Source organism: Notechis scutatus, chromosome 2 (genome assembly GCF_049901735.1).
Source record: "Notechis scutatus isolate UNSWTSFEM ecotype Mainland chromosome 2, rNotScu1.2, whole genome shotgun sequence".
In the NCBI taxonomy this organism is placed as follows: domain Eukaryota; kingdom Metazoa; phylum Chordata; class Lepidosauria; order Squamata; family Elapidae; genus Notechis; species Notechis scutatus.
This window is the reverse complement of record NC_142010.1, coordinates 267,238,590-267,265,684: the sequence shown is the minus strand read 5'-3', so window position 1 is coordinate 267,265,684 and position 27,095 is coordinate 267,238,590. Positions and strand designations below refer to the sequence as shown.

Below are 27,095 nucleotides of genomic sequence, written 5' to 3'. Positions count from 1 at the left end.
ATCTGAAATGGTATAAGGATTCCTGCCTTAGGCAGGGGGGTTGGACTAGGTGACCTCCAAGGTGCCTTCCTGCCCTGTGATTCCATAAGTCTGCCAGAACTCCAATTTCTTCTCCACCGAACTGAATCGGTATTGCCTTGCCTGTTGGCCTAATTGCATTTCCCCCCCTCCCCAAAAATAATCAATACTATTTTAATATTCCGCATTCAGTAGCTGGCCTTACTGCACAGAAATAGGGGGACGCAGGATGATACGCACAGGGAGCCATTGTTGCCCCAGTTCCTCCTGCAAGCAGGGAATGTTTTGATGGGGAGATTCCGGAGAGGAAGGCAGCGAGGAAGGAATACGAGATGAGCGGGAGACGGGCGCAAGAGGCAGACAGGCAGGAGATCAGATAGCTTCAGGGAGGATGGATAATGTCGAGAGCAAATACATGTAGGGCTTATCTCTGGCTTTGTCGACTGGAGGGCTGATTGCTTGGAGGGAGACAGGCTGTGGGATAAAGGAGGACTAACTAATAGGGGCATCCAAACCTCCCAGGATTCCTACGAACAAGGAGCTGTGAGAAAAAAACAAACCCCCAAAAAACCAGCCTGGGGAAACTCTCTGAATTGAGGGAGTCAGATTAGCAGGTAAATTGTCTGTTTAATATTGTTCAGTGAATCCTTCCTAAGAGGGGATAGGAAGGGAAGAGACGGCAGATGAAGATGCACAAGACACCCTCTTAAGATACGCAGAGGACACCGGTTGGTAAGGCCAACGTAAAGAGGAGCAGGGGTGGGAGCTTGCTGCCCGGTTGCTGGGTGGGCGTGGCCATGGTGGGCGTGGCCTACTGGAACTTCCCAGAGGGCCGTTTTTCACCTTTCCCGGAGTCCGGAGGCTTCCCTCGGGCCTCTGGGAGGGCGAAAACAGCCTCCCTCTGGCCCCGGAGGCCCACCGGAAGCTGGAAACAGGTCCATTTCCAGACTTCTGGCAGGCCCCGTTTTTCTCCCTCCCAGAGCCTCTGTGCGAATCCTGCATTTACCTGCCTTGAAAATGGGCCACATGGAGACCCCTGGGAGGGGACGGGCAGGGTGGGCGGGGCCAGCCAGTCGGTTCAAATATCAGTTTGGCAAACCGGATGAAAATTTAACAGCCGGTTCGCTCGAACCAGTCCAAACCGGTCGAATCCCACCATCTAGATCAGGGGTGTCCAACCTTGGCAACTTTAAGACTTGTGGACTTCAACTCCCAGAATTCCTCAGCTGGCTGAGGAATTCTGGGAGTTGAAGTCCACAAGTCTTAAAGTTGCCAAGGTGGACACCCCTGATCTAGATATTCCAATAAGATTTCTCTGAAACAATTCCTGCTCCATGTCTGCTTGGTGGATCTCCGAGATATGGAAGAGCTGAGATGAAATGGCCTCCACAATCCGATGCCCATGAGCTCCTCCTCCTCCTCCTCCTCCTCTCCGCTAACCCCTTTCCTCTCTAGCATTGATGATGTTACCTAGCTGGGTCAGGAAATGTCTGCCAGAAAACAGCCAAGCTCAGAGAGCACCAAAGACCCCTGAGTTCAACCCCCGAGCTACAGATGTTCTCCTTTATTGGATCGGACTTCTTCAGCTATGGATGTCCACCTTCTGCTTGAACCCCCTGGCAGATACCTGTTCCTCTGTCGCATTTCTTTCACCTTTAGCCAAGTGGATTTTTCTCACTGAGGGATCTGGCCCTTGTCCTGCAGAAGCTATTCTGTAAGCTCTGCTTGAGGGGCGGCTCCCCTGTTTTCTCTCCCCGGACAGTGGCAGGTGAGTGGGGGTCTCGGGGGGGACGACGACAGTTTAACAGCTGCATGATTTGCAACACGTGTGGGAGCCAGGATACAAAGATGGGGGGTGGGCAATGGGCAGAAGGGGGTTGAGTTAACCAAAGGAGCCTGCAAAATAGAAACAGGCTATTAGTGATCCATTAGTCCAAAGTATCCAGTTGCATCCTAGGTAATCCATTAAAGCCAACATCGGAGTGCATTAGGAAGGCCCTCAGCTAGGGGAGCAGGAGGAGGAAGCCAGGGCAATCTGGCTTGAATTACAAAGTTAAAAGCTGGGGGGGGGGTGGGGGGGTGGAAGATGCCCTAAATATTTAATGCCGGGTGTTTGAGGAGACAGAACAGGAGAGTCTGCTGGGGGAAGAAGGGAAATTTGGAGGCAGAAGCGAAGGCAGAGCAGCCTCCCTCCCTCCCTCCCTTCCCAAGTGAGCCACGGAAGCCAAGAGCCAACCTGCCTCCTCCTCGGGGTGTCCAATGCCCCTGGGTTGGGGGCTCTGAAGAAGTATTGGGAGCGGGGGGGGGGAGAAACTCCACCATCCACCCAATGCACGAACAAACCTGGACTGTGGAATGGAAGCGATGGGGACCCAGTTTGAGAAAAGTGCCAACTAATGGGGATTTCACTGGCTGATGCCTTCGTGGGCAGAATTACGGAGTAAACGACCAGGAAGGGACCTTGGAGGTCATCTAGTCCAACCCACTGTTGAGGCAGGAGACCCTGCACCCTTTCAGACAAGCGGCTATCCGGTCTCTTCTTGAAAGCCTCCAGGGATGGAGCACCCACAACTTCTAGAGGCAAGCCCTTCGACTGACTAATTACCAGAATAACAAGCGTTGGAAGGGACCTTGGAGGTCTTCTAGTCCAACCCCTTGCTCAAGCAGGAGATCCTCTATCCCCTTTCAGAACAAGTGGCTGCCCAGTCTCTTCTTGAAAACTTTCAGTAAGGGAGCACCGGCAAGTTCTGGAAGGAAGCTGTTCCCCTGGTTCATTGTTCTCCAACCCCTCCACTCAGAACAGGAGACCTCACCCAGGTCTCAAATAAATGACTGACACACATTCTCTCTCTCTCTCTCTCTCTCTCTCTCTCCCCCCACTCCCTCTCTGACAGATAGACAGACAGACATGGGAGAGGAAGGTTGTCTCTCTGGCTGAGCTCTGCCCGCCCCCTTTCTGCATTCATACAAACACTGGTTTCTGGTGTGTGTGTGTGTGTGTGTGTGTGTGTGTGTGTGTGTGTGTGTGTGTGTGTTTCATCTTAATGCCAGGTCACCGTCACTTTAGGATGAAGGTCCTAGACTGCCCGCCCCCAGTTCTTAGCAAAGAGGGTTTTTTTTAAAGCAAGAAACGATTAGCGCTGCATACACACACAGGGCGTGGGAATCACGCTGCGTTGCTTAAACTTTAAAGTAAACTTTCTCCCCCCCCCCACCTAGTTTGGACGTGGGGTCGTCTCCCCCCCCCAACCTCCTCGTCCCGTCCCAAGTTGAAGTTTGGTCCCGCATCGAGGGGGCGGGGGGCGTCTTCCTCCCCGAGAGGTTTCCAGAGCTGGGAGTGAGTGACTGAACCTGTAGTACAGCAGCAGCAGCGCAGCTTATTCACTCGGGTCTCCAGTGGAAGGGGGCGGAGAGACGGACAAATGGCAGAGAAGGGAGGAGGGAGGGTCCCCCCCCCAAAGCAATCGGAAGCGCTTTTCGCTTACGGGAAAGACGGGGGTGAAGCCGAGGCGGCGGCGGCGGGGCTGCAACCAGCGCCTTCGCCCGCCTGGACCCGCCGTCACCTCCGCCTCCGCCTCGGGAGGAGGAGGTTGGGCTGGGCGAAGAGATGCAAGGAGGGAGAGAGAGAGGTGCAATGGGGAGGGGGCAAGGACGTGGGTCTGGGGAGGGGTTTCCAAGAAGAGACTGGACTGCCCTCTGTCAGAAAGGGGGTAGGGTCCCCTGCTTGGGCGGGAGGTTGGACTAGATGACCTACAAGGTCCCTTCCAATTCTGTTAATCTAATCTACATAGGGGCCGCAAGTGGCCCAGTTTCAGCTTTTCAGCCCCCCCCACCCCCATGTCAAACAGCCAGGAGCACACTGGGCCCTCTCTAACAAAATGCAATTCAATGTAGAGAAAAGTAAAGTCCTACACTTAGGCAAGAAAAACCAAAAGGACACATATAGACTGGGTGAAATCAGGCTCAATAGCAGGAACTGGGAGAGGGATCTTGGAGTCTGAGTGGACAACCAACTAAATAGGAGCCAGCCGTGTGCAGCAGCAGCCAAAAAAGCCAATGCAATCCTAAATTGCATTAACAGAGGGATACAATTGAGATCAAGGGAGGTACTAATACCACTCGATAAAGCCTGGAGGCTAAAATATACAATGAATGGTTGCAGGAACTGGGCCTGGCTAGTCTAGGGAAGAGAAGGACCAGGGGAGACAGAATAGTAGTCTTCCAATATTTGAGGAGCTGCCACAGAGAAAAGGAAGGGGTCAAGCTATTTTCCAAGGCACCCGAAGTTCAGACAAGGAATAATGGATGGAAACTGACCAAGGAGAGACTCAACCTGGAAATAAGGAGGAATTTTCTGACAGTGAGGACATTCAGCCAATGGACCAGAAGTTGCCCTCGGAAGTTGTAGGAGCTTCATCCCTGGAGGCTTTCAAGAAGAGACTGGACTGCATCTGTCAGAAATGGTGTAAGATCTCCTGCTTGGGCAGGGGGGGTTGGACTAGATGACCTACAAGGTCCCTTCCAACTCTGATGATCTGTTATCTGAATCAGACGGGGGAGGGGCGCCAGTGCAGGACAGGCGGGGAGGAGGGGGGACAGGCAACTAGGCACAATTGGGGAGGGGGCTCTATCCGGAGAAAGGGAGATGCACCCCTGCAGGGCCAGTCCAGGGGAGGCTGCCAGCCCCATCTGCCCCATCCTTGTGTGTTGTTGTGTGTTGGACTAGATGACCTACAAGGTCCCTTCCAACTCTGTTAATCTAATCCAGGGGTCTCCAAACTTGGCCACTTTAAGACTTGTGGACTTCAACGCCCAGAATTCCCCAGCCAGCCATGAAGTCCATGTATCTTACAGTTTATTTTTCTTTTCTTTATTTGATTTGTCAATCGCTTACAAGATAATAGGAATGAGTATAAACATGAATAAGAATACAGGAAATAGATACAGATGAATGGGGACAATAGGACAGGGACGGGAGGCATGATGGTGCACTTATGCACGTCCCTTACAGGCCTCTTAGGAATGGGAATTCTCTCCTTTCCTTCCTTCTTTCTGCTTCCTCCCTTTTTTCTCTTCTCCCTCCATTATTTTCTCTCCTTCCTTCCTTCCCTCCTTCCCTGTCCCTATTCTCCTTCCTCCCCCCTTCCTTCCTTCTTTCCTTCCTTCCTTTATTTTTTATTTATTTTTATTTATTTGATTTGTCAATCGCTTACAAGTTAATAGGAATAAGTATAAACATGAGTAAGGAAATAGGTACGAATAAACGGGAACAATAGGACAGGGATGGGAGGCATGATGGTGCCCTTATGCACGGCCCTTACAGACCTCTTAGGAAAGGGGTGAGGTCAATAGGGGATAGTTTGAGGTTAAAGGAGGATGTCACAACACAGTCAGGTAGTGCATTCTGGGAGTTGAGGTCCACAAATCTTAAATCTGCCAAGTTTGGGGACCCCTGAACGAATCTGTATCTGTATCCACACCCTACTCTCCACCTGGAGCCTTTCGTTGCTTTCCAGTCCCGATGAACGGCCCCAGGGAGTGGGGCTTCCCTGACCCCTAAGTCAGGGGGGGGCTGGCGATGGAGGGCCCCACTTCTACGTCCATCCCTGATGCAGGCGGCCGTTCCAATCTTTGGGGAAAGTGGTGGGGAGGCTAGAAAGCAAGAGGCTGATTTAAGACACCTGCCCTGAGAAACAGCTATGCAACATGTGAGCGATTGTGGACCCCATGTGCTTGCCCCCCCTCCCTCAGTTGCATCTCTCCCCTCCCCCAGGGGTGGGCACTTAAATCAGCCTCAGATGTCCCCCAACCCCCAGGGCTCCTGAACTTCCTCTCTGCAAGCAGAGCCATGGAGGGACATGCTGATGAGTGGGAGGAGACTGTGACCCTGGGGGGGGTCAGGACATGGCATGATCATGCAGAGGGAAGGTGTGTTGTCTCTGCCACTTGTTGCGTCGTTTGGGGATGGTGGTGTGATGCACCTGGCCTCCCCAGGATGCAAATGACAACAGTCCTTCCATTTGTCTAGGGCAGGGGTCTCCAAACTTGGCCACTTTAAGACGTGTGGACTTCAACTCCCAGAATTCTCCAGCCAGCTCTGCTGGCTGGAGAATTCTGGGAGTTGAAGTCCACACGTCTTAAAGTGGCCAAGTTTGGAGACACCCGGTCTAGGGAGATTCTCCGTCATCCAAGTCATGTGTCAGGGTTCCAACGATTGCCCTAATTAAATCATGAGCCTCGAGCCAAGCTTCAAAAGAATTCCAAAGATTTATTAGGAGCAACATGTCGGCATTATCCCAGTGGTGCCAACTCTGACACACGTCAAGGAATGCTTTTACGAGTTGACTTCACGGTCGTCCCAAAGGTGCTTTTTCAAGAGGCACCTGGACTTTCTTGATTTTTTTTTCTTTTGAAGTCGTTTTGCTTCTCATCCAAGAAGCTTCTTCAGCTCTGACAGCATAATGGGGAAGGGAAGGATTGATATTCCTTGCAGACAGCTGGTCATTTGCATCCTTTTTAGAGGGTCCCTGAGGCCACTTGGAGGTTTGTCTGTGTGCTCAGGGTCACCAGAGTGGTGCAAATGGGTGTGACTACAACCACAGCTCCTTTCAGCAGTTCCAAGGAGGCTCCACACCCATTTGCACCACTCAGGTGACCCTGAGGACACAGATAAACCTCCAAGTGTCCTCAATGATTAAATAAGAAAGCAAATGACCAGCTACCTGCAAGGAGTATAAATCCTTCCATTCCCCGTTGTCCAGTCAGAGCTGAAGAAGCTTCTTGGATGAGAAGCGAAACATCTTCAACGAAAAATCAAGAAAGTCCAGGTGCCTCCTGAAAAAAAGCACTTTTGGATTCCTTCCATTTCTGTTCTGTTCTGTTCTGTACGCACACACACACACACACACACACACACACACACACACACACACAGCCTGGAGAGCACTTCAAAGCCCAAGAAGAACCAGAGTGAAGCCCAGAACTTCCTCCTTCGCCCCAGAGTGACCCAACTGGAAACCAGTAAGCAGGAAGAGAGTCCCTGTTGGGCTTCTCCAGAAAAAAAAGGTTTCTCCAGCTCATCCGCACAGCCATTACAGGTTGTCCTCGACTTACATCCACTATTGAGCCCAAAATTTCTGTTGCTAAGCGGGACGGTTGTTATAAACGAGTTTTGTCCCATTCTACGACCTTCCTTGCCACCCTCCCTGCAATTGTTAAGGGAATCACATGGTCATTCAACGAATCTGGCTTCCCCGCGGATTGTCAGAGGATCGCAAAAGAGGATCCCATGACCCCCTGGGACACTGCGACCATCGTAAACATGAGTCAGCTGCTAAGCGCCTGAATTTGGATCATGTGACCACGGGGGTGCTGCAAAGTTCACGTCAAAAACGGTCATAAGTCCCTTTTTTCAGGGCTGTTGTAACTTCGAATGGTCACTAAATGGATGGTTGTAATCTGAGGTCATACGTAACATGCTAGCCAGATGAACCGGGATCATCTTCTTCGAATGACCCCATAATCCCTTGCATTGGGGCGGAGTCTGGGCCACTGAATGGAGCCGAGTGTTTTACTGGCCGGATACCCTTCCTGTCACCAGGGCAGAGTTTTGTTCAGCAGATACATTCTCATCGTGCCCAGAGAGAGAAATATCTGCCTCTACTCAGGATCGAACTCACAGCTTCCTGATTGTGAGGCCAGACCTCCACCTCTAGGCCACCCCACAGTTCAGCCAAATGAACCTGGACACTCTTTTTAAAAGCATTTTAATCGGTAGGAAGACCCCCTCCCACCGCTGAATACCCACCAGGACGCTCCATGGCGCTAGCCAATGGCCCACCTGCATTCTTCCAAATCTAGGCCTCTTTGCTTGCCCCCCCAAAAAAACCGGGCGGGGATGTCACTCACGTGCTGCCACTGGTCGATGATGAGTGGTCGGTATCTCAAGAAGAACTTGAGCGGGAAGGAGTCCGGATCCGGCCAGGAGGAAGGGTACTGCCACGTCACCAGCAGCCTCCGGGCGTTGTTGGGGATCGGTTTGGCAATCACATTTTCGGGGGGATCTGGTTTGACTGTTCAAGGAAGCAAAAGAGAGGAAGAAAAATGCGGTGAGAGGTCCAGGTGCATCCGTTAAGAGCAGGGGGCCCCCAACCTTGGCAACTTAGACTTAGAAGGCTTAGAATTCTTTCCTGGCCAAGTGTGACTGGACACACAAGGAATTTGCAAATGCTCTCAGGGTACATAAAAGAAAAGATACCTTCGTCAAGAGTCAAGAATCATCAGGTACCACACTTAATGATAGCCAAAGGGGACAATAAGCCATCAAATCATACCAGGAAAAGTCCATATAAACCGTAAGGATACAAGCGACAAAGTTACAGTCCTACAGCCACAAGTGGGAGGGGAGAGTGATAAGGAGTGATGAGAAGATTAATAGTGATAGTAGTGCAGACTTTGTAAATAGTTGGACAGTGTCGAGGGAATTATTTGTTTAGCAGAGAGATGGTATTGTGGAAAAAACTCCTTGTGTCTACTTGTTCTGGTGTACAGGGCTCTATATAGCGTCATTTTGAGGGAATGAGTTGAAACAGTTTATGTCAGGGATGTGAGGGGTCTGTAGATATTTTCACAGCCCTCTTTTGAAGACCTTTAAGGAGAGAATTTCTGCTTGAAATTTTGGATCTGGACAACCTACAACTATGCTGCCTACGGTCTGATCTAAGCTTTGTACACAAAATTGTCTGCTAAAATGTCCTACCTGTCAACAGCTTCTTCAGCCTCAACCACAATAATAACATGGGCAAACAATACCGTGTTTCTCATATAATAAGGCTGGGTCTTATTTTTTTTTGAGCCCCCAAAAATGGCTAGGTCGTCTTTTCGGGATTGACTTAATTCCCCCCCCCCTTGCATCTTCGGGCAGGTGGGCGGCGACGATTTGGATGTTGACCTCGGCGTTGGTGGGGCACTTTGTATCGGGGTCAACGCAGGCAGCACCATATCCGGGTGTGCAACAAAAGTACTTCCTAACGGCAAGCCCCCCCACCATTCCCCCCCCATTTAGCATGTTTTAATATAGGCCTTAATTTGGGGGGAGGGGCTTAATTTCATTTCATGCCTATAAAACATGCTGGGACTTCCTCTTGGGGGAGGCCGTATTGTTGGAGAAATAGGGTAGATACAAACTCAAAGTAAACCGCTCCAAACTCGATTGCAGAAAATACGACTTCAGCAACAGAGGAGTCAATGCCTGGAACTCACTCCCTCACTCTGTTGTTACATCCTCAAACCCCCAAAACTTGAACCGCAAACTGTCTACCGTGGACCTCACCCCGTGGTCCTTAAAGGGGGCGTGCATAAGCGCACCAGTGTGCCTACCATCCCTGTCCTACTGTCCCCTTTTATTCGTACTCATTTATTATGTATATACTTATCCCTGTTTATACTTATATGTTTATATGTTATGTTCACACTTATACTTGTTTTCTCATACATGCTAGACAAACTAACTAACTAACTAAAAATAAATAAATAAAACCAACCCATGGAACAGAAATTGCCCTCAGAAGTTGTGGGAGCTTCATCACTGGAAGCTTTCAAGAAGAGACTGGACTGCCATCCGTCAGAAATGGTGTAGGGTCTTCTGCATGGGTGGGGAGGGGGGTGTTTTGGACTAGATCGGGGGTCTCCAACCTTGGCAACTTTCAGATTTGTGGATTTCAAATCCCAGGGAGTTGAAATCCACAAATCTGAAAGTTGCCAAGGTTGGAGACCCCCTGGACTAGATGACCCTATAAGGTCCCATCCAACTCTGTTTATCCGGATATCTGTATGCCTGTGGACTTCAACTCCCAGAATTCCCCAAACACCAAGCTCGGAGAGCTCCAGGGACTCTAGTCCATCCCTGAGCTGAATTGGGTATGTCTAGTCTAAGGAAAAGAAGGATGAGGGGGCCTGATAGCAGTCTTCCAATATTTGAGGCAGGGTCTCCAACCTTGGCTACTTTAAGCCTGGAGGACTTCAACTCCCAGAATTCCCCAGCCAGCTGGCTGGGGAATTCTGGGAGTTGAAGTCCTCCAGGCTTAAAGTTGCCAAGGTTGGAGACCCTGATTTGAGGGCTTCCACAAAGAAGAAGGAGTCAAGCTGTTCTCCAAAGGACCTGAGGCTAGAACAAGAAGCAACAGGTGGAAGGAAAGAAGCAACCTTGGATTAAGGAGAAACTTCCTCACCAGGAAGACAATTAACCAAAAGAACAGAAGTTGCCTTCAGAAGCTGTGGGTGCTCCCATCACTGGTTGTGTTTAAGAAGAGACTGGACAGCCTGTTGTCTGAAATGGTATAGGGTCTCCTGCCTGAACAGGGGGTTGGGCTAGAAGACCTCCATGGTGTCCCTTCCAACTCTGTTATACTGTTCATTCATCCGTGGAATGGCTTGACTTCAGAAGTTGTGGGTGCTTATATGTATATAATTGAAAGATTGGTTTTATGTTTTTATGTTTTGTTTGTATATGTCTCATAAAAAAAATAAAAATTTCTTTAAAAATAAAAAGAAGTTGTGGGCGCTCCATCACTGGAAGCTTTCAAGAAGACACTGGACAGCCATTTTGTCTGGAATGGTATAGGGCAGGGTCCCCAACCGCCGGTCCACGGACCGGTCCCGGTCCGCGGAACAAGTCTTACCAGGCCGCTGGTTGCTGGGCGCCGCCATCTTTTTTGGTAAAAAGTGCTTCCGGTGAGCTTTTCGGGTAGAAAGCTCACCGAAGCACTTTTTCATCAAAAAGATGGCGGCGCTACGCTCGTGAGCTTTTCAGGTAGAAAGCCATTTCTACCGAAAAAGCTCACCGAGCGCTGAGCCGCCATCTTTTGACGAAAAGTGCTTCCGGTGAGGTCACGGAAGCACTTTTTCGTCAAAAAGATGGCGGTGCCCAGTTGATGCCGGTACCGGGCCGCGGCGTCAAAAAGGTTGGGGATCACTGGTATAGGGTCTCTCCTGCTGGAGCAGCGGGCTGGACTAGAAGACCTCTCAGGACCCTTTCCAGCTCTATTCTTCTTCTGTTCTCTCCCTTTCTTGGGTCCCTTCAGGTTGAGGGTGTTGCAGAAATTCGGACTCTCTTTGTGGCTGCACAGACTATCCGTGTCTGGCAAGAAGGCTAATTTAGTTCTGGCAGGGAGGAAGAAGGAGCTGTATAAATGCATTAGAGCCTCCTTGTATTTACACTGAAACTGCCTAGCTGAGCAGATCCCCGCAGAAATACAAAGAAAGAAAATAAAAGAGTTTTTGTTCGTAGCTGCCTTGATAGAAATTGACCTTCTGGAACAAAGCTTGCTCGGAGTCTAGAAATTCGTTTACAGGTTGGATTAGGCTGAAATATGAAAACCACCTTCCTTCTGCAATCATTAGGAGGATGGAAAATGGGTTGTTTTTACAGGGAAACCAAAACCAAAAAGGGATTGCAGGGATTTTATTGTTTTGTGAGCCTCCCAGAGTCACTTTGGAGCGGGAGATGGGTAGCATATAAATTCAATAAAAGAATAAAAACATTTTTAAAAGTTGGCTCTCGTTCTGTTCTTTTATATACGCCCTTAATTTTTACTGCGTAGAATAAAAAGCGATAAAAGTATGTCGATGAGATACTTAGAAAGGTTGAAAGATAGCAGTCTCTAATAAAAACCAGTTGCAACATCTGAAAATGTGTGTGCAAGTATGTATAATGCCTGAATTCTGTCTGTCTGTCCGTCCATCCATTGCCTATCTTTTGCTATCATCTAATATCTATCATATCATCTATCTATCTCTATCATCATCTCTCTCTCTTTCTTTAATCTCTCTATCTCCATTTACCTGTCTGTCTATCTAATCTATCTCTCTATCTAATCTATCTATGTATCTATCTAATATATATATATATATATATATATATATATATATATATATATATATATATATATATATATATATATATATATATATATCTATCTATCTCTCCATCTGTATCCTGTATTATCTAATCTGTCTGTCTGTCTGTCTATCTATCTATCTATCTATCTATCTATCTATCTATCTATCTATCCGCTTTCTCTCTCCCTTATTTAACAAACGCGCTTGCATTTTTACTTGTATCATTATGGCCTTTATTTATGATGTGCTTGCTGCTATGGTGAAGCTTCCAGTCAATGGGAGGGCAACCTTCCCTGCGTAACTTTGCCCAAATGCCAACCCCCTTCCTTGGAAGCCTCTCCTCTCTCTCTCTCTCTTTCTCTGTGTGTGTCTTTCCAGAGTCTCCTTTAGCATCAGGAAAAGCCTTTTCCTTTTTTTCCAAGAGTGCATGAAGGAGGGAATGTCAAATGCCACAGAAAGGGCCCCGTTGAGCCTCCGGGGGCCCTTTGGACAATCCTGTTTGTGTGTTGTGCGTGTCAGAGCAGACACAGGCGTGGGCGTCCAACACGCTGCCCTCCTCCCACCCCAATGTCACACTCTCCCTTGCGTGTTGATGACAACGGACTGCAAAACGCCTCTTGCTAGGAATTTGCCCCAAAGAGCCGCAGCTTCTCCCTAGAGACCTTTTGACAAGCAAAGCCAATGGAGGAAGCCAGATTCACTTAACAAGCAGGTGACTCACTTAACAACTGCACTGATTCACTTAACAACCATAGCAAGAAAGGGGGGTCCAGTGAGGCAAGACTCACTTAACAACTGTCTCTTTTAGCAACATAAATTTGGGGCTCAGTTTTGGGGTCTACCTGTATGGACCATGACATGGACTAGAACCCACAAAAGCCAACTGGATGTTGTTTGGTCTTTCAGATGCCCCCCAGGACCCGCCCCTCCCCTTCCAGCGGAGCCTGGGGGCCCCCTCCCCCAACCTGAAAGAGCCGCCTCTATGGTGGCCAGAGGCCAGAGAGGACCGGCCAGTGGCCTTCACCAGATGCCGAGACCCATCTCCTCATTCCTCCAGCTCTGGCCTGCAGTCCCGGGTGGGACAGAAGACCTGGAGCATGTGCAGAGTTCACGTGGGGTGCTCTGCAGGCAAGGGAGGGAAAGCCTTGGGAGCAGAGGCAGCCCTCCAACCCTGGGCCAGCCTCTCAGGTCTGCAGGGAAGGTCCCAAAGGGGTCAGCAGGAATTAGGTCCTGCCGGCATTTCTGGGGGTGCGACAGCTGCTCCTCCTGGAACAAGGAAAGGGGCTCTTTCTCCCCCCAGGAGTCACTGGCCCCTTCCTCTGGCTTAGGTCAATCAATCATTGGGAACAGAGCTGGAAGAAACCTAAGAGGTCTTCTAGTCCAGCCCCCCTCTCAGTCTCTTCTCAGTCTTCTCAGACTGTCAGTCTCTTCTTAAAAAGCCTCCAGTATCGGAGCGTCCATGTGATTTCTGGAGGCCAGCCGTTCCACTGGTTAATTGTCCTCACGGTCAAGACATTTCTCCCTCATTTCGGATTACTTCCAGGGTGTTTTGGAGAGTAAGTCAACCCCTCCTCCTCCTCCTCCTCTTTGCGACAGCCCCTCAAACACTGGAACGCTGCTATCATGTCACCCCCTAATTCTGCTTTTTCTCTAGACTGGCCAAACCCAAATCCTGCAGCTGTTCTTTAGGTGTTTTTAGTCTCCAGGTCTTTCATCATCTTAGTGGCTCTTCTCTGATTTAAAGTCTTGACATCTTTTTTGTACTGTGGGGACTAAAATCAGATGCAGCAGAACAGGGGTCTCCAACTTTGGCTGAGGAATTCTGGGAGTTGAAGTCCACCAGGCTTAAAGCCCCCAAGGTTGGAGACCCCTGCAGTAGAGTCCTGTCCCTTGCCTGGGTTACCTCTTTTGCCCCCTTGGGGGCCTCCTTGCCCATCATCCCCATAGCCCCTGCTCCGATGGGATCCTTGCACCCCCCTCCCCCCCCCCAGATAGCCCAGGTCCCAGAGAGAGCCCCATCGGTGCAATTGAATCTCCAAAATGCCCAGAATGTCTCCTTTGGCATATATTTGAGCTCATCATTTGCACATCATGCGGCACAACAGTGGCAGCAGCATCTGCCCCCGGATGGCTTTTGATGTGGAGAATAATGAACACCGTCAGGATGTTACATTTTTAATGCCGGGTGTTTGCTTTCCGTAATTTGCCCAGGGCTCCCATTAGAAAAACCTGAGACTGGAGAATTCCCTGTTTCTGTCTCCTGCTGCATTTGCGTCAAGAACGCAAACACCATCTGCCAAGCCGCCTTCGCCTTCATTGTGGCGACACCACAACTCGGGATCCAGCAAGAGGGCTTACACAAAACGCCACCCCCACCCCCCTCGCCAGCCACAAAGTCACACTTGCAAAGCTGTTGTGGCCTGTTGGCCGCTGGTCCCTCCAGCAGCTGAATCACAGAAGAGGAGGAGGAGGAGGAGGAGGAGGAGGAGGAGGAGGAGGAGGAGGAGGAGGAGGCGGCGTGGGAGTCAGGGCCAGCATCAGGGCAACCTGGGAGCTCTGAGGGGGAAGAGGGAATGAAGCTGGCAGAGAGAGAGAGACAGAGAGAGAAAGAAAGAAAGAGACAGAGAGAAAGAGAGGGGGAGGGAGGGAGGCAGAGGGAGGGAGGCAGAGCCTGGGCCGCCCATTAGCCCTCAGGTGGAAAGTCAACAGCCTCCAGGTCTGGAGGTGGCTGATGAGGAGGAGGAGGAACAGCTGCATCCAGTACCTGACACATGGATGCTCAGAAGGCAGAGGAGAGGAGAGCAGTGGAAATCTATGGGCCGGTACTTGGGACGGAAGAGCCATTATAAGTAAGGTGTGGTCTTACTAAGGCTTTATAGAGCGGTATTGTCATGCCTCTGTCGGAATCTGAAGCTGAGCAGCTGACAGGGAGTGGGAGTGTGGCCTCTGTTGGCTGTGGAAGAAACTGGGGAAGGGCAAAGTCTGGCTGGGCAGAGCAGGGGAGAGGTAGAGCAAGGGAGAGGGAGTTCAGAGGAAGACCCAGGCCCACCCCTCTTCATCCTAGGGCACGCAGGGAGGAACGGAGAAGGGAGCAAAGTGAGTTGCATGGCTTACGGGGGAGGAAAGGGCCCTGATTCCCTTCATTAGTTGCAGCTGGGAGCACAGGGTTTAAAAGAAGAAGCTGTGTGCAGCAAGCTGTTGGGAGCAAGTGTGAATTTAACTGGTATCGTTGTGGCTTATTTGTGTTCCTGGCGTCTTCCCAACTGTGTGTATTTTGCTGGGCTTTCGAGTTTGAAATTCCTACTCCTGCCCTGCCAAACGGATTACTTCAGCTTGGTTTGTTTGGATTTTAAGTTACAGTTTGTGTGTCCCTTGTTTTGGACTGAATTTTCTACAATCAGAGGCTGTTCCTAGGAGAGTTTTTCTCCAGCCCGAAGGTAACCTGGACATTGGGGGCAAAATTGGAGCTAATAAAGGGACTCTTCTTGCTTATCTGACTGTGTGGCCTTTGTGCCACGCCCCTTTGGGTCATCACAGGTATTAGTACCTCATTTGATGTTGATCCTTCTGCCAGAGGCTGCAGCCTTTAAGCAGTGGGGTGCCCTTCCTGCCCCCCTGCTTCTTTTGAAGGGTTTCCTCCCCCCCGTTTCTGAATCCCTCGCGTCTCCTTCCTTGAGATCCTGGGGTGGGGAGGGGAGGAAATGGGGCCGGGGGGGGGCTGCCCGCTGCACTTACCTATTGCAAACTCATCGAAGGAGGTGGTGGTGGAGCTGCTGCCCAGGGCGTTGCTGACGGTCAGGGTCACCTTGTACTTCTTGGTGGAGAAGAGGTGGGGGTAGCGGATGTAGCACCTGTTCTTGGGCCCCGTGTCCTTCTCGCACGCAATCTCCTGGGAGTCGTGTCTGGGGTGGGGGGAGAGAAAAAGGTGGCAAGGTGGAGATCAGGGAGAGGCACGCATTCTGGAGAGGGGCACAGTAGCGGTCCCCAATTGAACGGCTGCCCTCAACTGTTTGCACCCCTTGCGAGAGCCCCCACATCAGGGGGTTGGACTAGAAGACCTCCAAGGTCCCTTCCAACTTTTCAGCATTCTATTCTTTCCTGATTCTATTCTATTCTTCTATTCTATTCTATTCTGTTCTGTTCTATTCCTAATTCATATTCTATTCTATTCATTATTCTGTTCTATTCTATTCTATTCTATTCTATTCTATTCTATTCTATTCTATTCATTATCCTATTTCATTCTATTCAATATTCTATTCTATTCTATTCTATTCTATTCTATTCTATTCTATTCTATTCTATTCTATTCTATTCATTATCCTATGCTATTCTATTCTTCTCACTATTCTATTCTATTCTATTCTATTCTATTTTATTCTATTCTATTCTATCCTATTCATTATCCTATTCTATTCTATTCTATTCTATTCTATTCTATTCTATTCTATTCTATTCTATTCTATTCTATTCTATTCTATTCTATTCATTATCCTATCCTATCCTATCCTATCCTATCCTATCTATCCTATCCTATCCTATCCTATTCTATTCATTATCCTATTCTATTCTATTCATTATTCTATTCATTATTCAATTCAATTCAATTCATTATCCTATTCTATTCTATTCTATTCTATTCTATTCTATTCTATTCTATTCTATTCTATTCTATTCTATTCTATTCTATTCTATTCTATTCTATTCTACCCTGTTCTATTCTATTTCCCATTCACATTCTATTCTATTATTTCTTATTCTATTCTATTCCATTTTCATTTTCATATTCATATTCCCATTCTGTTCTATTCTATTGTATTCTAGTCTCGGTGCTCCCTCCAACAGTGGCCACTGTCTGCTGCACCGGCTGGCCCCCTCCTCCTCGGGGGAAGGGACTTACGCCCTCCTGATGTGGGTCTGGGGTATCTGAGGAACCATCTCACCCCAACGGGATTGGCCCCCATCCCACCTGGTCTGGCAGAAAGGACCCTCCTGCTGCTCCCTAGAAGCCCTCAGTGGGACATGAGCCCCCCCTGGCAGGACCAGGTTTGCCCAGTTGCCCCTCCCCCCACCCGGGGTTCCCGGCTCAAGGGAATTCCACCAGGAACTTCTCTCGCTCCGGATGCTGGTTTGTGATCTCGGTTTGCTCTCCTTCGTCTGTCCGAAGCCCCACTTACATGATGGTGATGTTGAAGGTATCGGGAATGTAGGTCGGGCTGGGCAGGTGCCAGCTGCAGTAGAAACCGATGGGGTAGTTGTTGGACCTGCACATCAGGCTGGGCTCCCGGGGGGGTGCTATGAGGAGAGAGAGAGAGAGAGAGAGGAAAAGAGGAGAGAGAAAGAAAGAAGGAGGAAGAGAATGAGAAAGAGGAGAGAGAGAGAGAGAGAGAGAGAAAGGAAGTCAGTGAGAGAGAAAGAGAGAGAGGAAAGAGGAGAAACAAGAAAGGAAGAGAGAAGAAAGAGAAAGAGAGAGAGAGAAAAGAAAGAGGAGGAAGAGAGAGAGAGAGGAAGAAAGAGAGAGAGGGAGAGTTAGAGAGAAAGGAAGTCAGTGAGAGAGAAAGAGAGGAAAAGAGGAAGAGAACAAGAAAGAGAATAAGAGAGAGAGAGAAATGAAGTCAGTGAGAGAGAAAAAGAGGAAAAGAGAAAAAGAGAGGGAGAGAACAAGAAAGAGAATGAGAGTGGAAGGGAATGAGAAAGAGAGAGAGGGAGAGAGATGAGAGAAAAAGGAAAAGAGAGAGAGGAAGAGAGAGTGGGGAAGAGAAAAAGAGGGAAAAAAACAAAACACACAGAGAGAGAGGTTAGAGTTCTAGGCTCTGATAGCTGCAACTGAGAATATTTTCAATTTCTTCCAAGAAGCAATACAACTGACCAACATTGTGTGTGTGTGTGTGTGTGTGTGTGTGTATTTGTGTGACCAATAGAAGAAAATGTTTGTAGCTCAGGATTGAAGTATAACAGCCACCATGTAGGGCAGCCAGGCTGAAGACTAGCAGAGCGTATCCATTTTTTATTTATTTTATTTTTTTATTAAATTTATGTTTTGCCCATCTAGTTTCTAAGTGACTCTGGGTGACTTACAGCATAAAAAAACATTAAAATCATCAAAATGTGTGTGTCTGTGTGTGTATTTGTGTGACCAATAGAAGAAAGTCACAATATACACCCAATGAAATCACAATACAAATAGAATAAGTCTGTTCATGGTATCCACAAACACCAACCGGCACTTCAAAGACTGCCTAGCTTCTCAGCCGATGGACCAACTCAAACCATAGTTTCAGCTGGGAAACCAAAACGGCACTTCCAGGCAAATCAGCCATCAACAGACACAGAGAAATAAATAGAGACTACACACCATTCAAAAGAGACTATTAAAAAAAGGCTAAAGAGCAAACAAACGGATCAGAATATATCCTGTCTGGCAGCCAATATCCAGATAAGCAGGGATTAAGATCAGACAAACAATCAAGCAGAAAACAATAAGTCAATCACGCCACTACCAACTCAGACGATCAAACAATAAACAACAGCTTAATCAAGGAACCACCAGGAAGAAAACAACACTGACAATGCAAGCCAAATAAATAGAGAGCAAACTGCCCACTGTTCTAGCACTGATGATGTTACCTAGTCACGAAATGAAACGCCTGCAAGGAAACAAACCAAGCTCGGTCCTTGGTGCTCCCTGGGGGCTCCCTTAGGGTGTTGGGTTGGGGGGGGTCTTCCATGGGGAGGGGCAGAAGATGCTACTTCCCTCAAAAGATGAGTCTTCCAGAAAGAGGGTTTCTTTGGAGGGAGGAGGGGGCTCTACATTAAGTAAATTACTCTACATACTAACTTCTTAATCTAGGTCGCAAGCCACAGCAGGCTTTGCTCACACAGTCCACCAGCTGATGGCTTCACATGACCCCCACAAGGAGAAGAAATGCCTTCCTACCACAAACCCCCACCAGTAATTACAAGCCTACATCAAGAGGTCGAGTGCGCATCATGCAACCCTTCCCAGGCCCCTCATTGACACCCACGCCTTGCCCTTCGGGTCAAGCTCAATTATGCTTAGAAGCCACAGAACATAGAATAATGGAGTTGGAAGGGACCTTGGAGGTCTTCTAGTCCAACCCTCTGCTTGAGCAGGAGATCCTGTACCATTTCAGATAAATGATTGTCCAGTCCCTTTTTGGAAGCCTCCAGTGATGGTGTCAAGCCCTTGTCAGAGTCTGAATTCGAGGAGGAAGATAAACAGCCATCAAGGAGAGGAAATGTGGCTCCGTTGGCTGTGGAGGAAATGGGGGAAGGGCAAAGTCCGGCTGGGCAGAGCAGGGAAGAGGGAGAACAAGGGAGAGGGAGTTCAGAGGAAGATCCAGGCCCACCCCCTCTTCATCCTAGGGCATGCAGGGAGGAACGGAGAAGGGAGCAACGTGGGTTGCGTGGCTTACGGGGGGGAAAGGGCCTTGATTCCCTTCATTAGCCACACCTAGGAATGAGAGTTTAAAAGAGATGCAAGCTGAGTGTGGTGTCTGCTGGGAGCAAAGGTGAGTTTATCTTGTGTTGACTTTGCTTATCTGCGTTCCTGGCATCCTCCCAACCGTGTTGAATTACTGCCGTTCCTTCACGTCTGGAATTCCTTCTCCTGCCCTGCCGGACTAATTACCTCCTTTTGCCTTGATTGGACTTATAGTTCCAGTTTTTGTTGACCTTGTTTTGGACTTGATTCTCTGCAGCCAAAGGCTATTCCTGGGAGAGTTTTTCTCCAGCCCAGAAGGTAACCAGCACATTGGGGACAAAGTTGGAGCTAATAAAGGGACTCCTACTGATTGTCTGACTGTGTTGCCTTTGTGCCACGCCCCTTTGGGTCATCACAGTTGGGGCACCCACAACTTCTGAAGGCAACTTCCATTCCACCAGTTAATTGTCCTCACTGTCAGAAAGTTTCTCCTTAGTTCTAGGTTGCTCCTCTCCTTGATGAGTTTCCACCTGTTGCTTCTTGTCCTGCCCTCAGGTGCTTTGGAGAATAGCTTGACTGCCTCTTCTTTGGGGCAGCCCCTGAGATATTGGAAGACTGCTATCATGACACCCCTAGTCCTTCTTTTTATTAAACTAGATGTACTGAATTCCTGCAACCCTTCTTCAAATGTTTTAGCCTGCAGTCCCTTAATTATCCTCGGTTGCTCTTCTCTGCACTCTTTGTTAGAGTTCTACAATCTCAATATCTTTTTCATTGTGTAAAGAACTGGTGACCAGAACTGGATGCAATATTCCAAGTGTGTGTCTTACTAAAGTTTGTGTGACCAATAGAAGAAAATGTTTGTAGCTCAGGATTGAAGTATAACAGCCACCATGTAGGACAGCCAGGCTGAAGACTAGCAGAGCGTATCCATTTTTATTTATTTTATTTTTTTTATTAAATTTATGTTTTGCCCATCTAGTTTCTAAGTGACTCTGGGTGACTTACAGCATAAAAAAACATTAAAATCATCAAAATGTGTGTGTCTGTGTGTGTATTTGTGTGACCAATAGAAGAAAGTCACAATATACACCCAATGAAATCACAATACAAATAGAATAAGTCTGTTCATGGTATCCACAAACACCAACCGGCACTTCAAAGACTGCCTAGCTTCTCAGCCGATGGACCAACTCAAACCATAGTTTCAGCTGGGAAACCAAAACGGCACTTCCAGGCAAATCAGCCATCAACAGACACAGAGAAATAAATAGAGACTACACACCATTCAAAAGAGACTATTTAAAAAAGGCTAAAGAGCAAACAAACGGATCAGAATATATCCTGTCTGGCAGCCAATATCCAGATAAGCAGGGATTAAGATCAGACAAACAATCAAGCAGAAAACAATAAGCCAATCACGCCGCTACCAACTCAGACGATCAAACAATGAACAACAGCTTAATCAAGGAACCACCAGGAAGAAAACAACACTGACAATGCAAGCCAAATAAATAGAGAGCAAACTGTCCACCGTTCCTGCACTGATGATGTTACCTAGTCACCAAATGAAACGCCTGCAAGGAAACAAACCAAGCTCGCTCCTTGGTGCTCCCTGGGGGCTCCCTTAGGGTGTTGGGTGGGGGTGGGGGGGTCTTCCATGGGGAGGGGCAGAAGATGCTACTTCCCTCAAAAGATGAGTCTTCCAGAAAGAGGGCTTCTTTGGAGGGGGGAGGGGGCTCTACAGTAAGTAAATTACTCTACATACTAACTTCTTAATCTAGGTCGCAAGACACAGCAGGCTTTGCTCACACAGTCCACCAGCTGATGGCTTCACATGACCCCCCACAAGGAGAAGAAATGCCTCCCTACCACAAACCCCCACCAGTAATTACAAGCCTACATCAAGAGGCCGAGTGCGCATCATGCAACCCTTCCCAGGCCCCTCATTGACACCCACGCCTTGCCCTTCGGGTCAAGCTCAATTATGCTTAGGAGCCACAGAACATAGAATAATGGGGTTGGAAGGGACCTTGGAGGTCTTCTAGTCCAACCCTCTGCTTGAGCAGGAGATCCTGTACCATTTCAGATAAATGATTGTCCAGTCCCTTTTTGGAAGCCTCCAGTGATGGTGTCAAGCCCTTGTCAGAGTCTGAATCCGAGGAGGAAGATAAACAGCCATCAGGGAGAGGAAATGTGGCTCCGTTGGCTGTGGAGGAAATGGGGGAAGGGCAAAGTCTGGCTGGGCAGAGCAGGGAAGAGGGAGAACAAGGGGAGTTCAGAGGAAGACCAGGCCCACCCCCTCTTCATCCTAGGACACGCAGGGAGGAACGGAGAAGGGAGCAACATGGGTTGCCTGGCTTACAAGGGGGAAAGGGCCTTGATTCCCTTCATTAGCCACACCTAGGAATGAGAGTTTAAAAGAGATGCAAGCTGAGTGTGGTGTCTGCTGGGAGCAAAGGTGAGTTTATCTTGTGTTGACTTTGCTTATCTGCGTTCCTGGCATCCTCCCAACTGTGTTGAATTACTGCCGTTCCTTCACGTCTGGAATTCCTTCTCCTGCCCTGCCGGACTAATTACCTCCTTTTGCCTTGATTGGACTTATAGTTCCAAGTTTTTGTTGACCTTGTTTTGGACTTGATTCTCTGCAGCCAAAGGCTGTTCCTGGGAGAGTTTTTCTCCAGCCCAGAAGGTAACCAGCACATTGGGGACAAAGTCCGAGCTAATAAAGGGACTCCTACTGATTGTCTGACTGTGTTGCCTTTGTGCCACACCCCTTTGGGTCATCACAGTTGGGGCACCCACAACTTCTGAAGGCAACTTCCATTCCACCAGTTAATTGTCCTCACTGTCAGAAAGTTTCTCCTTAGTTCTAGGTTGCTCCTCTCCTTGATGAGTTTCCACCTGTTGCTTCTTGTCCTGCCTTCCGGTGCTTTGGAGAATAGCTTGACTGCCTCTTCTTTGGGGCAGCCCCTGAGATATTGGAAGACTGCTGTCATGACACCCCTAGTCCTTCTTTTTATTAAACTAGATGTACTGAATTCCTGCAACCCTTCTTCAAATGTTTTAGCCTGCAGTCCCTTAATTATCCTCGGTTGCTCTTCTCTGCACTCTTTCTACAATCTCAATATCTTTTTTACATTGTGTAAAGAACTGGTGACCAGAACTGGATGCAATATTCCAAGTGTGGTCTTACTAAAGCTTGGCAAAGTAGTATTTAATGTGACACTTAATGTGATCTTGATACTATCCCACTATTGACGCATCCTAGGATTGCGTTGGCTTTTTTGCCTGCTGCCAGAAACGGCTGGCTCCTATTTAAGTGATTGTCCAGTAAAGAGCTACCTTCATGGCATGGAGGTGTGCAGCTGGCCTTCTTTACACCAGGCTGTTCTATTATCAAATGGAATTAATCTTCCTCAAATCTCTGCTTCACTTCCTTCTTTTCAGTGCAGTTATTCGCTTTCTATGTTGATCAGTGCAGTGATGGCCTGGCCAGGAAGCCCTGAAAGCATCAATTTAATCCTAATATCGCCCTCTGCCACCTTCACAATCCCCTTAATTTAGATTTATAAACCATCTCTCTCCCCTCTTCCCTACCTTGTAAAAATACCTTAATTTCTCCTCCATATTAAATCCGGCTTTATGCAAACAGAAGCTGCCGGGGCCAGCAGACGGCTCGGTCTCTCCCTGAATGTAACCCTGAGATTTGGCCAAGTGGATAATCATAACAACCGGTGTTTTAATTTTTAGCGGCCTTCCTGGGTTATTCATCCAGCGTGTCACCGAGATGGGAATCCCTGCAAGCCAGCTTGTTCAATTTCCAAGCCATTAACGATTCAATTAATCGTCTGTCAATTCTATGGTCCAAGCTATGCAATTAGTAGACTAATATTAAGGGGATGATCATCATTTCTGTTTATCTAACTGACAGAAAAGAAAAAAACATCATTCTGCTCAGCCCTCAAACCGGACACAGTCTTTAATCTGGCAAATCTTGTCTATGTCAAGCCAACATAGAGTATTAGAATTGGGACCTTGAAGGTCTTCTAGTCTAACCACCAGCTCCAACAGGAGACCCCATTACCATTTCAGGTAAATGCCTGTCCAGTCTCTTCTTAAAAACCTCCAAGGATGGAGTACCCACAAGTTCTGGTGGCAAGCTGTTCCACTGGTTGATTGCTCTCACTGTTAGTCCATTTCTCCTTAGTTCTAGATTGCTTTTCTTCCATCCATTGCTTCTCTTTTTGCCTTCTGGTGCTTTGAAGAATAGTTTGACCCCCTGTTCTTTGTGGCAGGTCCATAGATATTGGAAGACTTGTTACCATGTCACCCCAGTCCTTTTTTCCATCAAAGTGGACATGCCCAATTCCTGCAACCGTTCTTGATACGTTTCAGCTGCAGCCTCTTGGTTGCTCTTCTCTGCACTCTTTCCAGAGTCTCAACCTCTTTTTTATATTGTGGTGACCAAAACTGGATGTGATATTCCAAGTGTGGCCTTACTAGGACATTGTAAGGTTGTTTATAGATTTTGTAACCCAGCATAGCTGGCTGGGGGGTTCTGGGAGTTGAAAGTCCTCCCATCTTAAAGTGGCTGAGGTTGAGAAACACTGATTTAAACTAACAAGCTGTTGTGGTTCGTCAGCAGCAGGTGTGGACGGCTGAGGTCTCAGAGAGCGAGGACTCGGATGAGGGGCCTGCGTGGGATGCAGGGATGGGGCCAGGACCATCAGGGAGTGGAATGCTGCCTTCGGAGATTGTGGAGGCTGGCAGCAGTGAGGAAGAGTCCCCTGAGGAGCCTGTGCCCAGTGCATATGCGCAGGGCTGCTCGAAGGAAAGAGCAGCTGCAGCAGCACTAGCGACTCGGGAGTAAAGCTGCAAGGTGATGGCCCCTCCCTTAAGAGATAAAAGCCAGCTGAGAAACTGGAGTTCTTTGCAGGAAGCAAAGAAGTTTTTGCACTCAAGCCTTGTGGACGTTCGGAATATCTTGGTTGGTGTTTGGAATATTTCTTAGTAACTTTATCTAGTGTTCTTGGCAGCCTTTCACAACCTTGGCAAGGCTCGTTCTTATCAGAGACGATTAGTTTGAAACAGCCTTTTAACCAGGAAGGAACGGAATTTGCAAAGAATCATTAAAAGGTTTTGCTGTTACCTCCATTTCGTGTTTGTTTCCCTGGAACAAGGTTTGGGTCAGAACACAAACTTCAGCCTGGGACTCTCTCTTGTAGCTGCCAAGCAAGATTAAAGCAGAGAGGCAGTGGAGCATCCAGAAACAGCAGGAGCCAGAAATTGAAAATCTAAAAAATGCAAGCGGCATTCCATGAAACAATAAAAGCGCAGGAGCGCATTTTCATGCAGGCTGCGAGAAAGAAGAAAAAAGATGCAAGATCAGAGAACAGATGGAAACAGAAGGGGAACAGAGAAGGAGAAATTGAAAAGAAGCCTCAAATGGGGCCGAATGCTTTTTCTACAGAGGCGGCTTGTCTTTCGAATCTCAACCGCCAATGAAATTCTCTTCGTTTGGGTTTCCTAACTTTCTTTGGAATGACTTCTGATTCTGGGATTGCTCCTAAATGCCCCCACTTCCCAGATGGTGCCTGATAAAAAGCGAGAGCGCTTGGCGGATCTTGGCTGAGCTGCTAAAGCTCTGTGTGTAGCTAAGATGAGACACCACCAAGTGATCCTAGGACGGTAGGATCCTTAAAATGATACTCCGTGGACAGAAAGGAAAACTGGGAAATCCTTAAAGGAACACCTAATGGAAAGAAAGAAAGAAAGAAGGAGAAAGGAAGGAAGGAAGGAAGGAAGGAAGGAAGGAAGGAAGGAAGGAAGGAAGGAAGGAAGGAAGGAAGGAAGGAAGGAAGGAAGGAAGGAAAACTCTCATATAAAGAACAATTGCTGGAATTGGGTATGTCTACTTTGATGAAAAAAAGGAGTAGGGGAGACATGATAGCAGTCTTCCAATATCTGTCGTGGTTAGCTGGCAGCAGGTGCAGATGGCGGAGGAGAGCGAGGAGTCTGATGAGGGGCCGGGACCATCCAGGAGTGGACTGCTGCCTTCAGAGATTGTAAGGACTGGCAGCAGCGATGAGGAGGTTCCCGAGGAGCCTGTGCCAAGTGCGCTTGCACGAAGGATTGCTCAGAGGAAAGAACAATTACAGCAGCACAGGCGACTCGGGAGTAAGGCTGCAAGGCAATGGCCCCTCCCTCAAGAGGATAAAAGCCAGGTTTGGAAAAGGGTTCTTTGCAGACAGCAAAGAAGCTCTGAAACTCAACGGGTGGACATCTTAGTTCGTGTTTGGAGAATTTTGTAAATTAGTTCTTATCTCTGGGTTTTTGGCAGCCTGGACAAACAACTTGGCATGGCTCTTTCTTGTCAGAACTAATTGTTGGAAAGCAGCCTTTTATCAGAATTGTGATGAAACCTTAAAAGGTGGGGGCTGTTGCCTTTGTCTGTGTTTGCTCTTTGGGAACCCGGTTGGGTCAGAACAATATCCAAGGGGCTGCCCCAAAGAAGAAGAGGAGGGCAACTTATTCGCCAAAGCCCCTGAAGGCAGGACAAGAAGTAATGGATGGAAACTCATCAAGGAGAGAAGCAACCTGGAATTGAGGAGGAATTTCCTAACAGTTGAGGACAATTAACCGGTGGAACAACTTGCCTCCAGAGGTTGTGGTTGCTCCAACACCGGAGGTTTTTAAGAAGAGATTGGATAACTATTTGTCTGAAATGGTATAAGATTTCCTGTCTAAGCAGGGGGTGGGACTAGAAGACCTCCAAGGTCCCTTCCAACTCTTTCGATTTTGTTAGTCTGATAATTAATCATTGGAACAGCTGGCCTCCAGAAGTTATGGGTGCTGCATCACTGGAGGCTTTTAAGAAGAGTCTGGACAACCACTTGTCTGGGATGGTATAGGGTTTCCTGCTTTACCAGGGGGTTGGACTAGAAGATCTCCAAGGTCTCTTCCAACTCTGCTATTCTATTCTATTCTATTCTATTCTATTCTATTCTATTCTATTCTATTCTATTCTATTCTATTCTATTCTAATTCCTATTCTATTCTATTCTATTCTATTCTATTCTATTCTAATTCCTATTCTATTCTAATTCCTGTTCTGTTCTGTTCTCTTCTTTCTCTTCTCTCTTCTCTCTCTTCTCCTCCTTCCGTTCTCGTCTCTTCTCTCCATTCCATTTCCATTCCATTCTATTCAATGCCTCATTCCTTCATTCTATTCTATTCTATTCTATTCTATTCTAATTCCTATTCTATTCTAATTCCTGTTCTGTTCTGTTCTGTTCCGTTCCGTTCCGTTCCGTTCCGTTTCCTTCCGTTCCATTTCCATTCCATTCCATTCCATTCCATTCCATTCTATTCTATTCTAATTCCTATTCTATTCTAATTCTCTGTTCTGTTCTGTTCTGTTCTGTTCTATTCTTCCATTCCATTCCATTCCATTCCATTCCATTCCATTCCATTCCATTCCATTCCATTCCATTCCATTCCATTCCATTCTATTCCATTCTATTCTATTCTATTCTATTCTATTCTATTCTATTCTATTCTATTCTATTCTATTCTATTCCATTCCATTCCATTCCATTCCCTATTCTATTCTATTATTCTATTCCCTATTCTATTCTATTCTATTCTATTCCATTCCATTCCATTCCATTCCATTCCATTCCATTCCCTCCTGTATGGCTGCCCTAAAACCGATTAGCTCTGTTCAGGTCAT

At 47.8% G+C, this 27,095-nt stretch overlaps 1 protein-coding gene across 4 annotated transcripts in view; it reads right to left on the bottom strand.

Moving 5' to 3' along the window:
• Positions 1-27,095, bottom strand: part of CNTFR (ciliary neurotrophic factor receptor) — a 367,691-nt gene that overhangs the window by 12,463 nt on the left and 328,133 nt on the right. For all 4 annotated transcript variants that reach the window (XM_087958761.1, XM_087958762.1, XM_087958764.1 and 1 more), the window contains 3 exons: positions 17,094-17,211; positions 15,652-15,818; positions 7,927-8,090 (listed from right to left, as the gene is read on the bottom strand). In XM_087958761.1, the coding sequence (XP_087814887.1) occupies positions 7,927-8,090; positions 15,652-15,818; positions 17,094-17,211 (449 nt within the window). The remainder of the gene's footprint in view (positions 1-7,926; positions 8,091-15,651; positions 15,819-17,093; positions 17,212-27,095) is intronic.